This window comes from Anomalospiza imberbis, chromosome 1, assembly GCF_031753505.1.
Source record: "Anomalospiza imberbis isolate Cuckoo-Finch-1a 21T00152 chromosome 1, ASM3175350v1, whole genome shotgun sequence".
NCBI lineage: Eukaryota > Metazoa > Chordata > Aves > Passeriformes > Viduidae > Anomalospiza > Anomalospiza imberbis.
Window position 1 is genome coordinate 135978627 of NC_089681.1, and position 20040 is coordinate 135998666.

Here is a 20040-nt window from a genome sequence, read left to right on the forward strand (position 1 = left end):
ACCGAGCAGGGGCAGGACCCTCTGGCAGCTGCACCGCCGCTGGCTGCGAGCGGGTCCCCCCCGGGGCCCGGCCCGGGCACCCCCGGCCCCGGCCGCGCCCGCTCCCCTCTTCCGCCTCCGCCTCAAGGCGGCGGCTGCGCGGGGCAGCGGCGGCGGCGGCCCGGAAGCTCTTCGGGCTGCCGCTCCTTCCGGGGCGGCTCGGCCCGGTCGGCGCGGCCGCGGGGCGGACATTTCCCGGAGCGGAGCCGCGGGGCCTCCTCAGCCGCCGGCGGCCACAGCGGGCGGGCTCCTGCGGCTGGGCTGGGAGGCGGGAGAGGCGCCTGCGGCCGCCGCCGGCCCCGCCGGCAGGATGTTTTCCTTCTCCACCGTGCAGCCCCAGGTGAGGGGCTGGCGGGGCGCTCCGGCCCGGTGCCGTGCGCGGTTCACTCCGCCCCGGGCCCGCTCTCTGGTGGGGGCTCGCTCCGTGTCCGGGCGGAGGCGCTCGGAAGGCCCGGGGGTTGCGGGTAGCAGCGGGAGGAGCCGAGTTCAGCCTGCCACGTTCCCGGGGCTTGGGGCGTCAGCGGGGCCGCGGCAGGGAGAGGAGCGGGTGGGAGCTACCGCGGTGTGGGGTCCGCATCGAGGAAAAAGATACATAAATGGAGGAGCGAGGAAAGTACAGGAAAAGCTTGTAAAGAGTGAAAGCATTCTGAAACGAAGAAATATCCTTAGATGGCGCTTTTTAGTGTCTGTTTTTGTAGCAGAAGCAAGGGGTGGTGACGTGTGTTACTACAGCTAAACTGTGCTGTTAATTTTGACGGGTTGTTGTGAAAGCCAAGAGGAAATGACTTAGAAGAGTTAGTGGAGGGAAAACCGTCGGTAATTTGTTACACAGAACAGTCCGAACACAATCGGGAAGGCACCTTTAATTAGGCAATGAGTCTGATGGGACTGGTGAGTTTTATGGACTTTGATCTTAACCAGTGGTTTCGGTTTTATTTTTAAGTGTTGTTTTAGTATGTGATAGTCTGTTAACACAGTAGGATTTGATTGTTCTTTCCACATGTGGATAATGTGTTCAAAGCTTTCATTAGAGTAGTGAAATGGAAGAATTTGTGTGTTTCTAGGAAGGTGTCATTTCACCAGAGGGAAATGCAGACAGAAATTTTGGTTAGTGGTTGGGATGTTGGCTTTGACTTTTAGAGGCTTTATGGTTGTACCACAAACTCTGAGTCTAATTACAATTTTGGACAATTAATTATGAGTTTTCATGTCTCACAGCATTGTCTCTTTTGATCTTCTGTCTAGTCAACACAAAGATGGTAGTCCTTGCAGGAGATGTTCATAGACATACCCAATTGTGCTTCAATCAGGAATTGCAATCAGGGATCACTCCAGCAGCCAGGCTTGTGTCCCAGCTCCTTCCTAGTGACGTGTACTGAGTTTGAGGAGGTTGGAACTGCTGGGTTGCTTGTCCCATATGTTCACAAGAGATGTAGTCGTGTCAAGAGGACGAGCTCTGATACGTGGTGCACCTGGGCTTCTGTACTGACTCATGAGGTGGAGTTGGCTGAATGCTGATCTGCGGATTTGACTGTGTGCTTTGCATAGTTTCATTTTGATCCTTAAGCTGAAAGTGTGATCCCAAGGAAGAAAACATAAAGGCAACATTTGGGAATGGCTTACAATAATGCAAGAAAAAGTACAGATAATTCAAGTTATAAAAGTATTGCTTTAGAGATGGAAATACGAGTTTCTAATGTGTCATACATGCTTAAACTTTAACTTTTTTCTCTTTAAAAAGAGGTATCAGCTAACACTGTGGTGTTGAAGATCATGTGGTTTATAATTAAGTCCACAGTTAAAAGGCAGTGTTCAAGATATGCTATTATAAGTTAGAGTTTGGAACAGAAGTATATTTAAATAGTTTAAACAAGCTTAAGTCCTTATCTAATTTTTTTCCAGGCTACTGTTCCTCTGAGTCACCTTATCAATGCCTTTCATTCACCAAAAAGCTCCACAACTTCTGCCAGCAAAGCATCCATACAGCCTGTCCAGAGGGACGCCTCCCCAGAGCATGATCCTCAGAAGAGTGAGGTACAAAAAACTTTTTGAAAAAGTGATGGTTTAACTGATATCAAATCTGAATAATATGAGTTTAAGTGAATGTAATATTTGACTGGTCTATAAAGTAATGTAATATGATGAAACAAAACAGGGTGTTAACATGTAGAATGTATCCTTTTGGCAGAACTGCAGTCAGTCAGTGTTTTGCCAGTAAGGATTCTATAAAAATACAGTATTTCATTAAAAAAATGAGCCGGTACTTGTATCAGTAGTACTTTGCAAATGAGGAACGGGTTTGTTTTCATTTCCAGTTTATTGGTTCTTTCTGTAAAGTAACAATAAGTTTTCTGTTAATAAACCCTATATTACCATTTTATTCTGAATTCTAACAAAGTTTGTGTCATTATTGCTTGTGAGAAAGTGGGGACTGTAACTTAAGATATGTTGAAGGTTTTTGAAAGATTAAGTGGCATGGTTTCATGTTTGGTTTTATTTTTCTTTTAAAATATCTTTCATTATCATTGGGTTTTTCTTGCTTTTGACATTAAAAATTAAAACAGTGTCAAGTAGTATTAGATATTGTCACTTCTCTTTCAACTCATTTCTTACAAGTTTTGTAACTAAGCACTTTTTTGGGAGGAAAACCATGGAATCGCTCAGTAACTGCAGAACTGTGGAAATCAGCATGGGTTGTACTGCTCACGACTGTGTTGTGATTGCATTGTTGGGTTTTTGTGGGTTTTTTTGGTTTGGTTGATTTGTTTTTTTCAGTCTGTATTTGCTTCTACTGGGAATTTTTTTCCCTAGGGTAATCTTTATTACATTTTTTAACATTTATTTCTATTTTGCAGTCTGTATTTAAAAATTTAAGAGATCTGGGATTGTCTGATTTGAAAGCTAACCAGTTCAGAGAGTTGGTGAACAGGCTACTTCCTGGCTACTGTACAGAAAGCAAAGTCTCCTCGCAGTGGCACACGTCGTATGTCTCTGCTCAGTCCTTCTTTGAAAATAAGCATGGTATGTTTGAGTGAAGTGTTTATGAGAGTTGGTGAGAGTTAAATTATAAAGATGAATACAGTTATTCTTTAGTCTAATCTCTTGTGTTGTAGATAATTTTATCAGTTTTTTACTCGAAGGAATGTGACACAAAGATATTAATTAGAAAGGAATTCAAGGTAGCAAACTGTTAACACTCCATGTAGAGTATTTCATTGCTGAAATAAACAAGAGAAGTTCCTTGAAGGTGAAGATGTTTTGTTGGAATTAGTCTGAAATGAAGGAAGACCATTGCAGATGCTTAATCTATTAGAAAAAGAAGTATATAGCTGGCATTTGAGATACTGTCTATATAGTACTGCATTAGAAAGAAGGAGTGTAAGGAATAATATTGCAGTGCTGCTATTAGAGAAAAGATTTTAAATTGCATTGTGTTGTGAGATAGAAAAAAAAATATAGCTCAGTGATGCTGCCTGAAAGCAAATAAATACTTGGAAATGCTTCAAAGCTTTGCTAATGTTCTAGTAATTTGTTTAATTAAAGATGCCTGGAGTCCTATAGTAAAATAGAATTAATATTTTAAAAACTAAAAAAAACCAAACTGTGCAAGTAATGTTGAGTTGCTGTTTAAGGTAGGGTATATTTACACTTTGTTTTATCTTTTTGCAGGTTTTGTGGATGTTTTCAGTGCTTTACGCTCATCTTGTTTGTATGGACATCATCCCAACCCCCTCCAAAATTTCTGTTCAGATGTTCGGTGTTGGCCAGGTATGAAACATTAAACTACCCTGGTTTTAATCTCTACATAATTTGTCTATTCTGGAAAAGTGTTTTTGGATTTGTTGTAGAGGCATGAAATACCAGTGAGCTTCCAGGAGAAACTTAGGTTTATCATGAAGTTATTTTTTTACACCTGAGTAAAAGTTATTTTTTACACTTGAGTAGTGTATTTCCAGAATTTAGTAATCACCATGTTGTTCCAAGATGTCAGTATTTGTGGATCATAATCTCAAAAGACCACAGATGAACTATTTTTGAATCAATAAATATGCTGAATTGAGTACTCAACCAGTTGAATTTTCTGAAGGGTTTGGTGACAGGAGGGATTAGTGAAAACATAATGAATAGTTCAGGTATTGTTCTAAATTCAGTTCTTCTGATGCTACCTCTAGGTATATCTGTGTTTGTATCCTGTGGCAAAGAGAAATGCTGACAACATGGAGATAGCCCAGTAATGGGTCACAAGGAAGGGTGCAGATTTTTAAGGATTTTATGTAGGGGGGAACCTGAAGGTTCTGAGGTTTTAGTTCAACAGAATAGAATAAAAGGCAAGGAGTGATCTAACTGGATGCTATTGGAGCCTTATCAGTTACCCTTCTCACATACACCTCAGAGAAGAGACAACAATCCCAAGTAAAAGCAAATAAAATAAAACCTGTTTGAAAATGTTCACAATGTGAATGGCTAAGTTCTGAAACAGATCGTCTGGAGAAGTGTGGTTATCTTAATCCTTGGAGATTTTCAGAACTGAGCTGGACAAGGTCCAGCGCCACCTGATCGAATGGTAGACCTTTTTTGAGCAGGGCTTAAGGGTCAACTGCAGAAGTTCTTTTTATCTGGTGTTGTTTTAAAATAAGGAAAAGCTCAGTGAAACCAATCTAATTGACTGGTGTTGGAGTTTATTTTAAAGTATAGTAATAAAAGAAGAAAAATGTTCTTCATTTGTGGTAAAACGTCCATCACAAGGTTTCTGGTGTGGTAGGAGAGAACGTAGAGTGTCATAAGCTCACTATGATTAAATGGTCTCATTTCTTTTGTCACTTGCAAAGTTAACAGTACACTGAAGCCATTCCAGATCTCCTCAGGGCATCTTACCAGCAGAGCTCACAAAGCATTATTTCCATCCTTCTGGATTTGCTTCTGAATGTTTCATCTTTGTCAGCCTGCCTGGATTTAATTGTCTGAATATCTCCTCTTTCCTGAGTTGACCAATTAGCTATAATTTATGACATGAACCCAGATTATTTTAACGTGAAAATTTGTGTGAAACAGTTAGAAGTTTGCTTGCAAGGTCAGATGACAGAGTTCGTGATCACATAACTATCTATCCACCTACAGTACAGTGGATATGTTGGGAAGATTATATTCCGTATTCTTTCATATAATAGTTTCAGAAATTTCTTTAGACTTTTTTTTTGTGTTGTGGTAGTAATTACCACATGATGTGGTAATACATAAACATAATGTGATTATGTTTTAACTTCTATTTATTCTTACTACATAAAGTTTACATACAGACACGGAACTTTAAGACTCTGAGATCAAGAGCAAGACGTCTGCAGTCAACATCTGATCAATTCACGGAAACAAAAAGTTCACTTTCTTCAGTTTTGAAGGTAAATACAAGTAACATTAAGTTGTTTTGGGCTTACTCAAACCATCTCTTTCTCTTGAATAAACCTTCAGAATTTTCCAGGGGTGTTTTCTATCACTAGCATAAAAATATTTCTTAATTCTAACACTTGAGCTAATGGCATTGTATTGTTTTTTCTTATTAATGCATATATTTGTTTCATATATCACTAATAATGAGGTTATTTGAATTTTTAGGAGAGCAGTTTCAGCATATAATTATGGTTTTAACGCTAGAAATTAAATTATTTTCTGTTTCTAAAACAGACTATAAACTAAAAATAGCTTCAAGTCAAATGATTTATTTCTTTAAGAAGAAATACAGCAAGTTTAACATGACACAAGAAGGTGTGTTTTCAAGTTAGCAGATAATTATCCAAAGCAGTAAGGAAACCAAGTTAACTTGGGTACTCTTTGCTTCTAATTGCTGATTGTACAGAAGTCAGGCTAACTAAAGCTTTTCATTTTACACACAATTATGTGTGTAAATTATCTTTGAACTTTTCCCTTCTTCTAGGCATATGTGGTTTATTGCATCTGTGGACTAGGTGTACTGTGGATGAAGATAAAACCAGAGCTAACTCTTGCGGTGCTGCTCTGAAACTTGACATGGCATATGAGGTGTATTTGCTTAAGCTCCCTCAAAACAATACTTGCAAAGATATTTTGCAATTGGAAATAAAGCCAGAAGCTTAAGCTAATGAGTCCCACTGAATGAACAAAGCTGGCTGTGTACAGATCTGTCTTAGGCTGTGTTTTCAGTTTGGAACTGGGATCCAGGAGGGCTCCAAAACTGATTTGCTCAGCAAAGATGGGAATGCCTGTGCTCAAACCATGGGGATTCCACACTCGAGTTACTGGCCTGTAGCCTTTAACTAACCCAGTAGCACATGAATTATATGCTGTTGTAATTTTATTTTTTTCCTATCACCCATGTTAGCCAGGTGGTAAGTTAACTGTTTATGAAAACTTGGTGTATACTAACACTACTTTGGAAAACATGGCAGGGTTTTATCCTGAGAAAGCGACGAATTGACGTTGAAAACTTAGACACACTAATGAAAACAAAAAACATCCCGGAGGCACACCAGGATGCTTTTAAAACTGGTTTTGCAGAAGGCTTTTTGAAAGCACAGGTATTCCTGCAAAAAACACTTGGTAAGTTGTTTTAAGTCACATATCTTGTCTTTGCAATCAGAAAGTAGTTCATTTTAGCCCATGTTAAATATGTTTTTATTTTCTTTTACAGATTCCTTAAGAAGATCACGTTTGCTTTCTTTCTTTCTCTTCGTTCTTTGTTTTTATCTTGCTATATATTCATCATTTTTACCTGGGAAAGGTTCCTTTTCTGATGCTGGTTAGTTAACTTTTTTTTCCACACTGTTTCACTTGTGTTGTTTCTGCCAGCAGGTTTAGCATAAATGAAATATGTTTTGACATTATGATTGGTTTTTATTAGTACACTGAAAAGCTATCCTAAGAGTTATTTACTGCTTCTGGCTACAGCCTTGCAGATGACAGTATGGCAAAACATTTATGAAGACAAAAATGTTCTGTGTCGGTATAATTACTTTATTTGTTTTGGTGAAGCAGTTACTTGGAACCAGAGAAGTCAGACTGGTCATCAGTTATGTATTTGACTTTTCAATTTAGATGATGTGTTATCTAAATCAGTTGTAGGCAAGATGGTTTGAATTTTCAATCTGTAATCACAGCCTAGTTTATAGCAACTAGGAACTTGCGTTGCTGAATTTGCATCTTGAGAAACCTATTGGAAATAGTGGAACAATCAAAAGGCTGAGCTAACGTAACTGGAGACATTCACCTTGATGCTAAGTTATCACCTGGGTCTCAAGAAAGTCAGGATATGTATAGAAACATTGAGGGATAAGTTCTGGCTTTGTGTACATGTTTCTGGATGAAGAACTTTCTGTACTACATGTGACTAAAAAGCATATCACTGAATTAATTGCAGATATTTTAAAGACTTCTTGAAACGTAAATCTTATTCCTGCTGGACAGTTGTAAATGAACACATGCTCTGTCAAAAGGGCAGGTGTGAGGTCAGCGTCTTACTGGCATGTGTTCAGGTGCAGCACCCAGTCTTGCCATGAAATGACTTTGTGTGTAAATTTGTTGTTCGTCATCTGCTGTTTGCTCTTAGTACGCTTTCGAACATCAAGTATCTTTGATGCAGCAGTTGATCCAATCCAGTTGAAAAATGTCACCTTCGAACATGTTAAAGGGGTAAGATCAAAAGTAAAATGTGTGCAAGTTCTTGTTTTAAGTAATCATTGAGTCTGTTTAACTAATCATTATGAATGTCTTAGTGTGTTCAAGAAATTTCTTTGTATGAAGTGAAGCTTTATATGCATTGACCACCCCAAGGTGAAGGAAGGTTTTAACCACTCTTTTTCTACTTTGTGTTTGTGGCATTTGACACCTTATGAAAGGTGCACTCTACTTGTTGAATAACATTTTTAAAGACTATAATAGCAAATGGCAGGCCATAAATACCAATATTAATCTACCTTTTGCAGAAGTTAATTAGCATATGAAGATAATACTGCCATTTGATTGTTTCTCTCTGAGTGCCATCTCTTTCAGGCAGTGTTATTGGGACAGGAGACATGGAGATTCCCAGAAAGAAGTGGGCATGTCACTGCTGATGGGATACCTCTATTTTTTCTGTTCTATTGTTCTCTGACTATTAGTGGCAAAATGAAGACCTCCATCTTTCCTTCCCCTTGGACAAATAGAATTAATTTCATTTTAACTAATAAGACTAATATCTTGATGTAGAATTTTTGATTTTGCATTTATTTCTTTGGTCAAACCTGGTCTTGAACTGTTTGGTTGTTCCTTCACTGTTACTAAGTTTAATGTTTACTTAGTCCTGTAAACAGTTTTAGGATAGGTTGAATTAAATATTGGTATCCACACAAATTCTGTGGTACACGTTATCTTTTTCTGTTTATATTTTTGATCAATACACAGTTAGGGACTTAATCTCTAATACAAAACTTACCTACAAAAACGTGCAGGATTTTATAAATGTTTAGTTATATTCGTGGCATGTTTTTCATTTATAGGTTGAAGAAGCTAAGCAGGAATTGCAAGAAGTTGTGGAATTTCTGAAAAACCCACACAAATTTACTGTATTAGGAGGTAAACTTCCAAAAGGTAAGAATAATTGCTCAGCAGAAGTGAAAAACCTATGTAGCCATAGCTGTGAGGCATGTTCTGTACCGACTGACTACTTTACAGCCTAGTTTCTTACTATTTCTTCATGTATTATGCAAATTAAAATTTTGGGGTTAGACAAAATTTACTGTGCTTTCTTCAGTTATTGAACTAATAAGCAGTAGTATTTTGTCCTGTAAAGCAGGGGTTTATTAATTGAACTCTTAAAAGGCCTTTATTTCTTCCTTATGGCTTTTAGCACCTTTAGCTTCCTAACTGCTTTAGATAGTTCAGAAACAAATGTTTTCACGTAAAAGGATGATTAAGATCATAGTGGAAATCCACATAAATCTGAAATGTGTAGATCTGAGTAATCTGTTTCCTGTTAGTGCTCTACACTGTTTAAAGACAGTTACTTGGAAGGATTTAATAAAAAAAAAATTTCCACATATACAGCCAGGAAAATGTCAATTTGAAGCAAACACTATTAGGGATTCAGCTGCTAAACTCAACAGTAAATCTGCAGAATACTTCAGGCTTCTACTTTTTATGGTCTTACAAGTTTTTGTTGTTGTTTAAATATGGATCAAATTGCATCTAGATGTGTTGCAGGAAGCTCCTTCAGACTGGCAGTAATGAGCAGTACCTGAAATGGGATCTTAACAGCTTCTGGGAGCCAAGTGTACATTATTTCTTCTAATGCATGGAAGAAGCTACTCATATAAGCAGACTGTGTGGATGTGGTGGTATTGTTGGGCTGTTTTGTTTGTCTTCTAGGCATTTTGTTAGTTGGACCACCTGGTACTGGCAAGACGCTTCTTGCACGGGCTGTGGCCGGTGAAGCTGATGTTCCGTTTTATTACGCGTCCGGGTCAGAGTTTGATGAGATGTTTGTTGGTGTGGGAGCCAGTCGCATCCGAAGCCTGTTCAGTAAGTTAAATATTCCTGCGTTTGAAATCATTTCACATGCAAGATGAAGTGTTCAGTGTTGTTTACATGGCTTGATTAGGTACAATTCGGGTTACTGGAAAGTAGTAGTGTATGAGACTAATAAATAAAGCTTTAATTGTGTAGGTAAATGTCACAATTCCGTGAGCATCAGTTAACTGTAGAATCTTCCTAACCATCACATGAAATTATAGCTAAACTCTTATAACTGGTTTTACAATAGTCCCAGAGAGAAGTAGTAATATAATTAGAAATGTAATGTTCTATAAACTAAACTGAATATTTGAAATGTAACTTACTTAGTCATAAATTGTAGTAAATACATAAATTGTAGTAAATTTTAATTGCAAATGTAAGATTAAAAAATTGTGTTAACCTTCTCAATTACTGCCCTCATATTTAGATTTTTTTTTTACTCTGAATTAAAGCTTTATGACATCATAACATGGTAATAAGCTGAGATTTCCTTCCTCAGACCCATCAACAGGCTCAGAATAAAGGGCATGATAACAAAACTTTCAAAACTAATATTTAGATTAATAACTTTCACAGAAGAGACTGCCTGTTTTAAATATGAAAATATTATTTGGGAGGAGAAAATCCAGTTTCCCTCTTAAATGGAAGATCGATAGGATCAAATATATATAATGTATAAAGTAGTTTGCATTTGTAGAAAAAAATGTGACTTTACATGGATGGGGTGCAAAATATAATACACATAGTACCTTAAAAATGCATTTCCTTCTGTTGACTACAGAAGTGTAGATGCCTGACTGGTATATTAATATTAATGTTGCAGGTATGTCTGGGGGGGGGCGTGAGATGAATTGCATCCTGGTATGCCTGTACCAGTTGATGATCTTGACGTTTATTATGGTATTTTTATTTTGTGTTTTAATACCTGTAAACTTGAGTGTGAACCCTTAGCTGTAAAATAACAAGCAAGTTCTATTAAAACAAGTTAGTGTTGAGACCCATCACATTTCATATTGTTTTTATTTAATAGGGAAATATTCTCTACCCAAGCCTATAAAATAAACTCTTGTAAGAAATTAATACAAAATATTACAATTTAATTGTTTATTTTACTAGTGGTTTCTTGTAGCATGATAAGTATAAGCTGATGAAGAAATATATTTTTGAAATGGCAAGATGAAGAGAACCAAGATTGTTTCCTTTTTTTTTTTTTAGGCTAAAAGCAAGACAGTTTTTGTGATGTCTAACAAAACACTTTATAATGCAAGAATAACAGAAACAGTAGAATCCTGAACTACTTGATAGACTGTCTGTTCCTTTTTGTGGTTCAAGGTTCCTTCTGCTATTTTCCTTTTGTCAGGGGAAGCAAAAGCAAATGCACCTTGTGTTATTTTCATTGATGAATTGGACTCTGTTGGTGGGAAGAGAATTGAATCTCCAATGCACCCCTATTCAAGACAGACCATTAATCAACTCCTTGCTGAAATGGATGGGTAAATATATGAATTTTGAGTGCACGGAAGGTGCTTGACTGACTGGTATTTTGGATATGTGGGTGAACTTTTTCTTCTTGACAGCTTTGTAGTTTTTTGTAATGCTTTTAAGGGTGTATATATAATATGCTTTTAAGGCTATTTTCTTGTACTGCAAACAGTAGTATTAATGGACTTATTGTAACAAATATAGAAGCTTTTGCACAGTAGCTGCTGTTTATTTTAAATAATTTCTCAGTTTTCTTATATAGCCAGTTTTCTGGTTATATATCTAAAGAAAGAAGCTCAACACTGAGATTAGACCATGTTTTTAACCAGTTGCTGGGTTAAACATGGTCATTCTTGGGTCACATGTTGTAGTGTGAAAGCATGTTTTTTTACTGGCCAGTGAGGTCAGTAGCAGTGGTTATTGACAAAACTAAATTCTGTGTCCAGAAAAAACAATAATTCACACCTTGTTTTCCACACAGCTTTAAACCAAATGAAGGTGTTGTTATTATTGGTGCAACAAACTTCCCTGAAGCATTAGACAAGTGAGTATAATGCATAGCTTGTTTTACAGACCATGTAGTAAAAAAACCCTGCAACAAAAGCAAAGTTGCTTGTGATAATCTTCAAGTATTACAGTGTCATAGCTGGAGTTTTCCCTCTTAAAAAGGATGTGTATTGACTGGTTTTTGGCGTTTAATAGGTTGCAGAGTTAAATATAGAGAAATAAGTGATACGTTTCTAAACATTTGACATTTCTGGAAGTTTTTCAGCTAAATTGATAAGCTGCATTCCTTGTTCACAACGCAAATTTTTCAAATGCAAAAAAACCTTTGAAATTAGTTGTCAATAAATACCTTTCATCTGTCTTTTTACAAGCAGATAAGAAAACCATATTCTTTGCATATGTGTAGATATCTTTAGAAACACCAATGGATTTTGTTCCTTGATATACATTAGTAAGTTTACTGCAGCACTTTTGGGTCAATGTTCTAAATTGTCATTTCTCTTAGTGCTCTAATACGTCCTGGTCGCTTTGATATGCAAGTTACTGTTCCCAAGCCTGATGTAAGAGGTCGCACAGAAATTCTGAAGTGGTACCTTAATAAAATCAAGTATGACCCATGTAAGTAAATATTTTACTGTAGTATCTTTTTATATAGCAGTTTTTATGCTGGATCAGCCCCCTCATGTTAGTCCTTTGTTCCATCAGCAACTGTGGCTTCACTGCATCAATAAAGAACACAAAAATTGTCTCATATGTCGTGATTCTCTCTAGTCCCTAAGAGTTCATAGTGTCTTGAGAATTAGGCTTAATTTATTTTAAAACTGGTTTGTTTATTATTTTTTGTTTGTTTTGTTTAATACGTAATTTTTAATAGAATATGATTCTTGCTTAAAATTTCAGGAGCAATATGGACTCTAATAAACAAAATTATTTTGTTCTGTTTTTTTTTTTTCTTCCTCTACAGCTGTTGATCCGGAAATAATTGCGCGAGGCACAGTAGGATTTTCTGGAGCAGAGCTTGAAAATCTTGTAAATCAAGCTGCCTTAAAGGCAGCTGTTGATGGAAAAGATATGGTAACCATGAAAGAACTAGAATTCTCCAAGGATAAAATTCTAATGGGTAAGATGTTATATGAAAGACATTAATGTTTATTACAATACACAGAGCTTTTCTTCTGTGATAAGGACTTTTACAAGGGAATAGAGAAGTTTTTATGGTGTTGCTTTTCAGATTGTTGCACTGTGGGATTTTTTGTTGGTTTCTTGTTTTGTTTTTGTTTGGTTTGGCTTTTTTATAGTGGGGTTGGGGGGGATTTCTTTGTTTGGATTTTTTTTAACAAATAAAGTTTTCTATTAGTTATTTCTGAATAGAACCTTTTGAGACCAGAGAGTAGTATTTAAAATCTAGTGTGGAATACATTATTTAAAATTTCATACCATTTTTAAAAATGCTGCATGTCATACTTCAGCCTGGAGGGAGACACTGGCTTGATTTCTTATCCTTCACCTACCTATGACCAGAAGCCTGGAGCTTCTGTTTAACTTCTCATGTGGTAGCATAAATCTTAAACATTTTAGACATAACCACTATAAATCTGCTCTGTTTATGCTTGAGAGAAGAAATGGAGTTTTCTCAGATACTTAGACTGCATTTTAAATCTACTACTTTAAAAGCAGCTTGTCTGTAGAATGTGTTTGGGTCCATTTTTTAGACATTAAAATCTGACTCATAAACATTTTGCACTTAAGCGTTAGTTCCCTTTGGTCACACGCTGTTCCTTGGCTGCTTTGTGCTCTGTTTGAGTTTATGTAATGTGTGGATTGTGGTGGCCAGCTGTACAAAAAGGTTAATTTAATGTTCCTCTGTTTAAGGACCTGAGCGTAGAAGTGTAGAAATTGATGAGAAGAACAAAACCATCACAGCTTACCATGAATCTGGACATGCTATCATTGCCTATTACACCAAGGATGCGATGCCGATCAACAAGGCCACAATCATGACACGGGGAACAACACTGGGACATGTGAGTGTTTCTTCATCCACTTTATAGTATTTAAAAACTTTATTTAGTTTATTAATACTTCTTTATTTAGTTTTTATGTTGGTTTGGTGCTGTAGAGGAATTTGTAACGATGTTATGTACTGTGATTATGTTAATGAATATTGTAGTCTGTTGAAATAGTCATGAGCAGTCTCTTGGAAAACCCAAGGTCATCTTTTCTGTGTGATGAAAAGCTTTCTTTCTTAATTTTTTAATAAATGACTGTGCACTGGTATAACAGTTCACATGTACAAGGAAAGAGAAATATAACTAAGTTTGATTCTGCTGCAGTTGAAATAGCACCCAACAGCAAAATTTTGAAGAACATCTAAAGGACTGGTAGGTAGAAGCTCAACTATACTTTTAACACAGACATCCTTTATCAGGTTGTTCTTTGTCCAGTTTGGCTTTTTTAAGTTTCATTGGTTATCTGTCTTGTTTTTTGCATTGATATCCATACGTTTTTCTATTTTGCCTTTACCTAAAAAGCATTTGAACAGAAAAATATTTCTATTATGTCTCTTCCTGTTGAACTTTTTCAAGTTAATGTGTTCAGTTAATGGAAACCATTGGTCTGAGTCCTCTGGGCAAGTTAATTTGTTCTGTTTTTTCTGGCAGTAGGTGTAAGTTAGGTCTGCTCACACTGATGGGGTGCTCAGGGTCTGGTGAGGCTGTGTCAGTGGTTCAACTGAGCACCTCCAAGCAATCCTGATGAATGCATATCCTAGAGGCAGGCCAGAGCGTGCAAAGTGTTACAAAATCCTTATCTGCTTCAGATATAAACAAGAATATTTTTGAGATTACTTCAGTACTTCAGTTTTTGTTACCTGACCACAGATCTGTATCTTACAGGTATCTTTGCTCCCAGAAAATGACAGATGGAGTGAAACTAGATCCCAGTTGCTCGCACAGATGGATGTCTGTATGGGAGGAAGAGTAGCAGAAGAGCTCATATTTGGAAGTGATCACATCACAACAGGTCAGCTAATTGGTAGTTAAAAGAGTTTTTGATGAAGGGTGTGGACTGGCATATTTAGCGTTGTTTCAGTAATGTAACTTAGATCTGTTTGCTCTCTAGGTGCTTCCAGTGATTTTGACAATGCTACTAAAATTGCAAAACTGATGGTGACTCGATTTGGAATGAGTGAGAAGGTAGTATTATCAATCCTTTAATATTTATATGGAGCAAAACCAAGTTCTGTTCTCTAGCTAAAGCCTATTTGTCTGTCACTGATCTCTGAGATGAGGGTAAGTAGTTATCACAAAACGAGTAAGCCTTATGACCTGGTCTGCTATAGAGGGCTCAACTAGAAAACGTCTATATTTGACAGTTTACAAAATTACCTCGCAGGATTTTCACTTCAAAATTGCCTTGAAAGTTACTAATATCTTCAGGAAATAGTTATAATAAAGCCAGACATGTTGGGATTGAGGATAATTCTGAGTCTGGGAGGGCAAAGGGGGTAATAACAGTGAGTTTTCTAGACTTTCTTTAGAAGCTTCTTTAGTCATGTTGATTGTCCATCAAGTATTAGTAGTCTAGGCATTTTGTTCTGGTTTTAAGTAAGAAGGCACCTAATTAGGATCTGTACTGTGACCTATTGAAACAGAATTCTGCAGTAACTACATAGTTGATTAACAGGCTTCTTGTTTTGCTTCTGCCTAGAGCACTTCAGCAGGCATTTGACTCATGATTTTGTTTGCATGCAGAAGCAATAGGTGCTGAAACTGGTAGAGAGTTTTATGTGTGTGACTGCAACAGTAGGAAGATAAAGATTTTTTTGTTGTTCTTCAGCTTGGTGTTATGACCTACACTGATACAGGGAAAGTCAGCCCTGAAACCCAGTCTGCAATTGAACAGGAAGTGAGGACGCTTCTACGGGTAAGAGCCTCTCCCCCTCCACTCTCATACTTCTGAGATGAATTGAACACCTGCTTGATTAATTCATTTAAGTAATGTATAGTGATGAAAATACGCACGTGGATGGAAGTATTCCCAAGTATTTAATGTAGCTGCAACTTTGAGTCTCTGCATATCAAAACTTGTTGGTGATTGTCATGCACAAGTAGTGTAAATCAAGTTGGTGGTGTTGGGCTCTTTAATATATTCTTTAACACTTCTATTTGGTCAGGATTTGTATTTTACCTATTCAATTCACAGGAAAAGTATGGCTACAAATTGTTTTATAACAGATGTGGAGTTTTATGTTACTTTCACATTTCATAACTGCCAAGATAAGTAATTTTGTATAAAATCACAGGAATGGCTGTATCAGATCAGAGTGTTGCCTCCAGTATCCTGTTCCTCACAGTGATCAGTGTCAAATGTTTAGGGAAATTTGTAACATTTGATAATCACTGAACTTCCTGATCACTGTTCTGGTAATCTGACTTAGTTTGGTACAGGCAGGAGAATTACTTGTATCATAACACTTAAATGAGTTACACTTTTGCTGTAGTTGTTTTTGAACTGACTTGTGAGAACTACCAGGTTAGAACTAAAAGTTGAAGCTGGTAATGCTGGCAGTACACATCTACTTGCAGCAACTGATGACTTTCAGAAAGCTTTCAGCTTTCTAAAACTACATAGTGTTTTGGGTTTTATAAATATTTTAAAATGCTAGTCTTTGAGGAAAAATCTGTGGATGCTGTAGCTTTGCTCATAGTGCAAAAAAATTGTTAGAAAAATCAGGAAATTTTCAAATCTAGTAAGTCTTTTCTAAGTCACACGTAACAATACTAAGGTTTGTCTCAGGACTTTGCTTTTAGCCCTACTTGTGCAAAATGCACAGGTGGCATAATGTGTTTGGTTGCTTTTCATTAATTATGCCAGCTGTATTTATCAGGATCTGGGCTAGCTTTGAAATGTAAGGCACAACTTTAAATGTTTGTCTCAAGTTGTACTTACCCGGAAACAATTTTTAAAGTGGAATCTTGCTGTTGTTTTTGTTGTAAAGTCTTAAAATCTCCTTCTAACTGTTCTTCAAATTAGGACTCCTATGAGCGAGCGAAGAACATCCTGAAGACTCATGCAAAAGAACACAAGAATTTAGCAGAAGCTTTATTGAAATATGAGACTTTGGATGCCAAAGAAATCCAAATTGTTTTAGAGGGGAAAAAACTAGAAGTAAGATGATAACTTCTGGGATATGTAACTGATATTTGAAGAATGTACATCTAGCAATGCAGTAGTCTTACGCAGCATAGCCTTTTTTTCTCTTCCTGATGTGTGTATGGCATTAGTGTCACTTAAATATTAGTCTGTCTCTTGTGAGCTTCTGTTACTCATCTATTTGTTGTGTCTCATCAGAATAAGACACAAAATAAAGCAAGTTCCTCATCCTCTGCTCCTTATACTCTTCGCACAAGAAGTTATTCAGAAGGATAAATCTCAGGGTTGAATTCAGCATTTTGATTCAATCAAATGTGTTGAAGCTGAGCAGAAAAACATGCAGCTCCACTGGTGTGTGTTGGCACAGCTTCCTGGGCCATGCTGCTACATGTGTGTTTGACATGATACCTCACAATATGTGCTCTGGGATGTTATGGAGAGTGACAGACTGAGATGTAAAGCGATAGTACGTCATGTAGCTATTGCTCATACTCTGTTTGAGGTTAGAGACCACTATTAAAGACTTCTTATTTAGAAATGTAGCAAAACATCTCAGAGAATGAACAAGCTACATTGTGGGAGCACCTTGCTACACAAAAATGTTAGTGGTCATGTTTCAGTACTCTTGGGGTTAAAAATACACATATGTATGGCTGGGAGAGAAATTGTGAAAACAACAGGCTAAATGTGTCTAAGCCTCTTTGGACTTGGGTAGAACCATAGCAGGGATAAGAGAAATACCTGTGACCTCTGATGTGCTGCTGATAAGTTTCTTAAAATTTTTATTACTGCAGTAGACAGATGACAGTGCTTTGATGACCATGCTTGTACACTGCTGGAGATTCTACAGAACTAGTTTCTGTTAATACTATGTACGGCGTTTGATAATCCAACAGATAATCTCTTCGAAGAGGACAACATTGCTCACTGAAGAATAATTCAGAAAATGTTTGAAGCATGTGTTGTTTCAAATAACATTCCCAGTTCTGTTCTATGGTAGAAGTAGGCAGATAAAACCTTTTCTTTCAACCCTTACAGAAACCTTGGGAAATTCTAAGAGAATACAAAAAAGGTTTTGAAAACAAGACTAGTTTCCAATTAAGTGGGAAGTGATGGCTGGCAATTATATGCCAGTATTCCTCTCATCTCACGGAACTGGATTTTAGGAATAACACATCTTGATCATAATCCTTCTGCACAATCAGTTGTAGTGTTGTGGAATTACAAGCTTCTGTTGCAGAGAGGGCATGTATTAGCATATTAATGTTGAGGGTTACCATACTTGGACATTAAAATAGTTGGGCTGGTGCCAAGAAATGTGAATGGAAACTGGTAGCTGCACCTAAAACTAGAAGTAACATAGTATTTTAGAATTTTCTGAGTGTAATGCTTGATTATAATCTAGTTTTTTTGGGAAGAGCACATGCTTTTTTTTTTTCCCCTTTCTAAACAAGATCAACATTCTTTTTGCCTGTTTTTGTCAGCTTACTATAGTGGCATCCTGCTCAGCGTGGGAGAGCTTCCAAGTATTATAAAACAGTATAGGAAATGTCTAGGCTGACTAGTTACAGTTGTACTTGTATTTTGGAAATACGCCAACAGAAACAGAACTATACTGCATATTTGACATCTGTTTTTGGAGTAATAAAGGTTAATTTTAATTATGCACATTGGTTTTCTTCTTATTCACTGTAAATTGCTATAAAATGTAATACCAAGTTCCCTAGTATGTAAATTGAGGTGTATAAAACATTTAAAATTGTAAATAAATTTAAGAATTATGGCAAAATTGTACTCTTAAGTGAGATTTCTAGGGAATGTTCTTGCTAGAAATTCACACCTTTTTTCGATTGCTGCTTCAGTAGTGGGACTTGGAAGGGATTTTTTCCAGCTAAATAATGTGAATTTGCATTTAAGAGAAACAAAAAACCTTTTTCTTGTTTGAAGTTACTAAAATCTGCATTGAATGATCTTGTTTAGGGGGGTAAGTTCTTGAAGTCCAACTTTTCTTATTTAAAAACTTCTTGCTGTATGCATAGGATAGCATCGAAAAGGAAAAAAAGTGATGTATCATTGGGTCATGAAAGATTATTACAAGATCAGCCATAAAGTGTAAAGGGTATCTGCTTTCTGGCCAACTTAACAGCACAAGTATTACTGAAGAGTTGACTGTCATTCCTAGTTGGTTTTGTGCGTGTAACATGTGTAACATATTCCAAGAAACTTGTCTGTTGAGGCATTGGATTTGATTGCTGGTGCTCTTGGGAGCACCTAGGAGCTGGAATTTCTCCTTTCATATTATTGGGCAGAGAGAGAGCACTGGATTGGGTTTGTGTGGCAGGGTTTTTGTAGTGAGGAGGCTACATGGGTGGCATCTGGAAGAAGATGCCAGAAGCTTCCCTATGTCCAGTAGAGCACTGCCAGACAGCTCTAGGAGCACCTGCTCCTGTCCAAGGCTGAGCCCATCAGCCCCAGTGGTAAAGCCTCTGGGACAGCACTCTTAAAGAAGAGGAAGAAGCTCTGCCCAAGAGCAATTACAGCCAGAGAGAGAGAGGAATGAATACGCGAGAGAAACAGCTCTGCAGATACCAAAGGCAGTGAAGGAGAGGTAGGAGGGTTAGAGTGAGAGTCCTGCTCACCCTGAGGCGGGAGGAGCAGCAGATGCAACCTGTGATGGACTGACTGCAAGCCCAGTTCCTGTCCCACCCCCACCCTGCTCTTACTGCTGGAGGAGGAGGAGGTAGAGAAAAGAGGAAATGAAGATGAAAACTGGAAAGAAGAGGGGTAGGGGAAGAGGTGGTATTAAAATTTGGTTTGATTTCTCATTTGATTGGCAACTAAACTCATTTTACCAACTCAAAACTGTTTTGCCCATGATGGTAAGTGGTGAGTGATCTCTCCCTGCTTTCATTTCAACCCACAGGCCTTTTGCTGTGTTTTCTCTTCCCTGTCCAGCTAAGGAGGGGAGTGATAGAGTGACTTTGGTGGGCTCCTGCTGTCCAGCCAGGGTCAACCACAAAAAATCACAACCACAAAAGCAGCTTCCAGAAATCAGTCAGAGAGGTGTTCCTTTAAGTAGGAACAGCCTCCTGCTGTTGAAAACAGGGCAGAGCTAAGTGCTTAGATACACTGCTTTTAAAATACCTCTGCAGTGGTCACAAGCAAGGTGGCACATAAAAATAAGAAATTCAAACTTGGGCATAATTCTGATTTTTCTGTATTCCTGAGGCCGGCATGCCAGAATTCTACCAGCAAGCTTAACACAAAGAAAGTTGTGGCCTACTCCTTCTGGCTGCTTCTTACTCTGTGATGACCTAAGTCAGCTGAAGTGTCAGAAGA

At 37.6% G+C, this 20040-nt stretch overlaps 1 protein-coding gene across 2 annotated transcripts; it reads left to right on the plus strand.

The window, feature by feature from the left end:
• The first annotated feature begins 167 nt into the window (after window positions 1–167).
• YME1L1 (YME1 like 1 ATPase) lies at window positions 168–18369 on the plus strand. 2 transcript variants are annotated; one of them, XM_068172169.1, is made up of 19 exons: window positions 168–379; window positions 1942–2073; window positions 2895–3060; window positions 3709–3807; window positions 5326–5435; window positions 6459–6609; window positions 6701–6808; window positions 7616–7698; window positions 8544–8634; window positions 9412–9564; window positions 10919–11051; window positions 11522–11584; window positions 12053–12165; window positions 12512–12667; window positions 13420–13571; window positions 14442–14568; window positions 14668–14741; window positions 15385–15471; window positions 16582–18369. In XM_068172169.1, the coding sequence occupies exons 1-19, from the start codon at window positions 350–352 to the stop codon at window positions 16723–16725; spliced, it is 2172 nt and encodes a 723-aa protein (XP_068028270.1). In that variant the 5' UTR covers window positions 168–349; the 3' UTR covers window positions 16726–18369. The 2 variants fall into 2 exon arrangements, with proteins under 2 accessions (XP_068028270.1, XP_068028278.1); XM_068172177.1 differs by lacking the exon at window positions 6701–6808.
• The last annotated feature ends 1671 nt before the right edge of the window (window positions 18370–20040 follow it).

Coding starts and splice junctions, on each gene's coding strand:
- YME1L1 (XM_068172169.1), top strand. CDS start 350: ATGTTTTCCTTCTCCACCGTGCAGCCCCAG. Junction 6,610..6,700: donor ATTCCTGCAAAAAACACTTG/GTAAGTTGTTTT, acceptor TTTCTTTTACAG/ATTCCTTAAGAAGATCACGT. Junction 7,699..8,543: donor CCTTCGAACATGTTAAAGGG/GTAAGATCAAAA, acceptor TTTCATTTATAG/GTTGAAGAAGCTAAGCAGGA.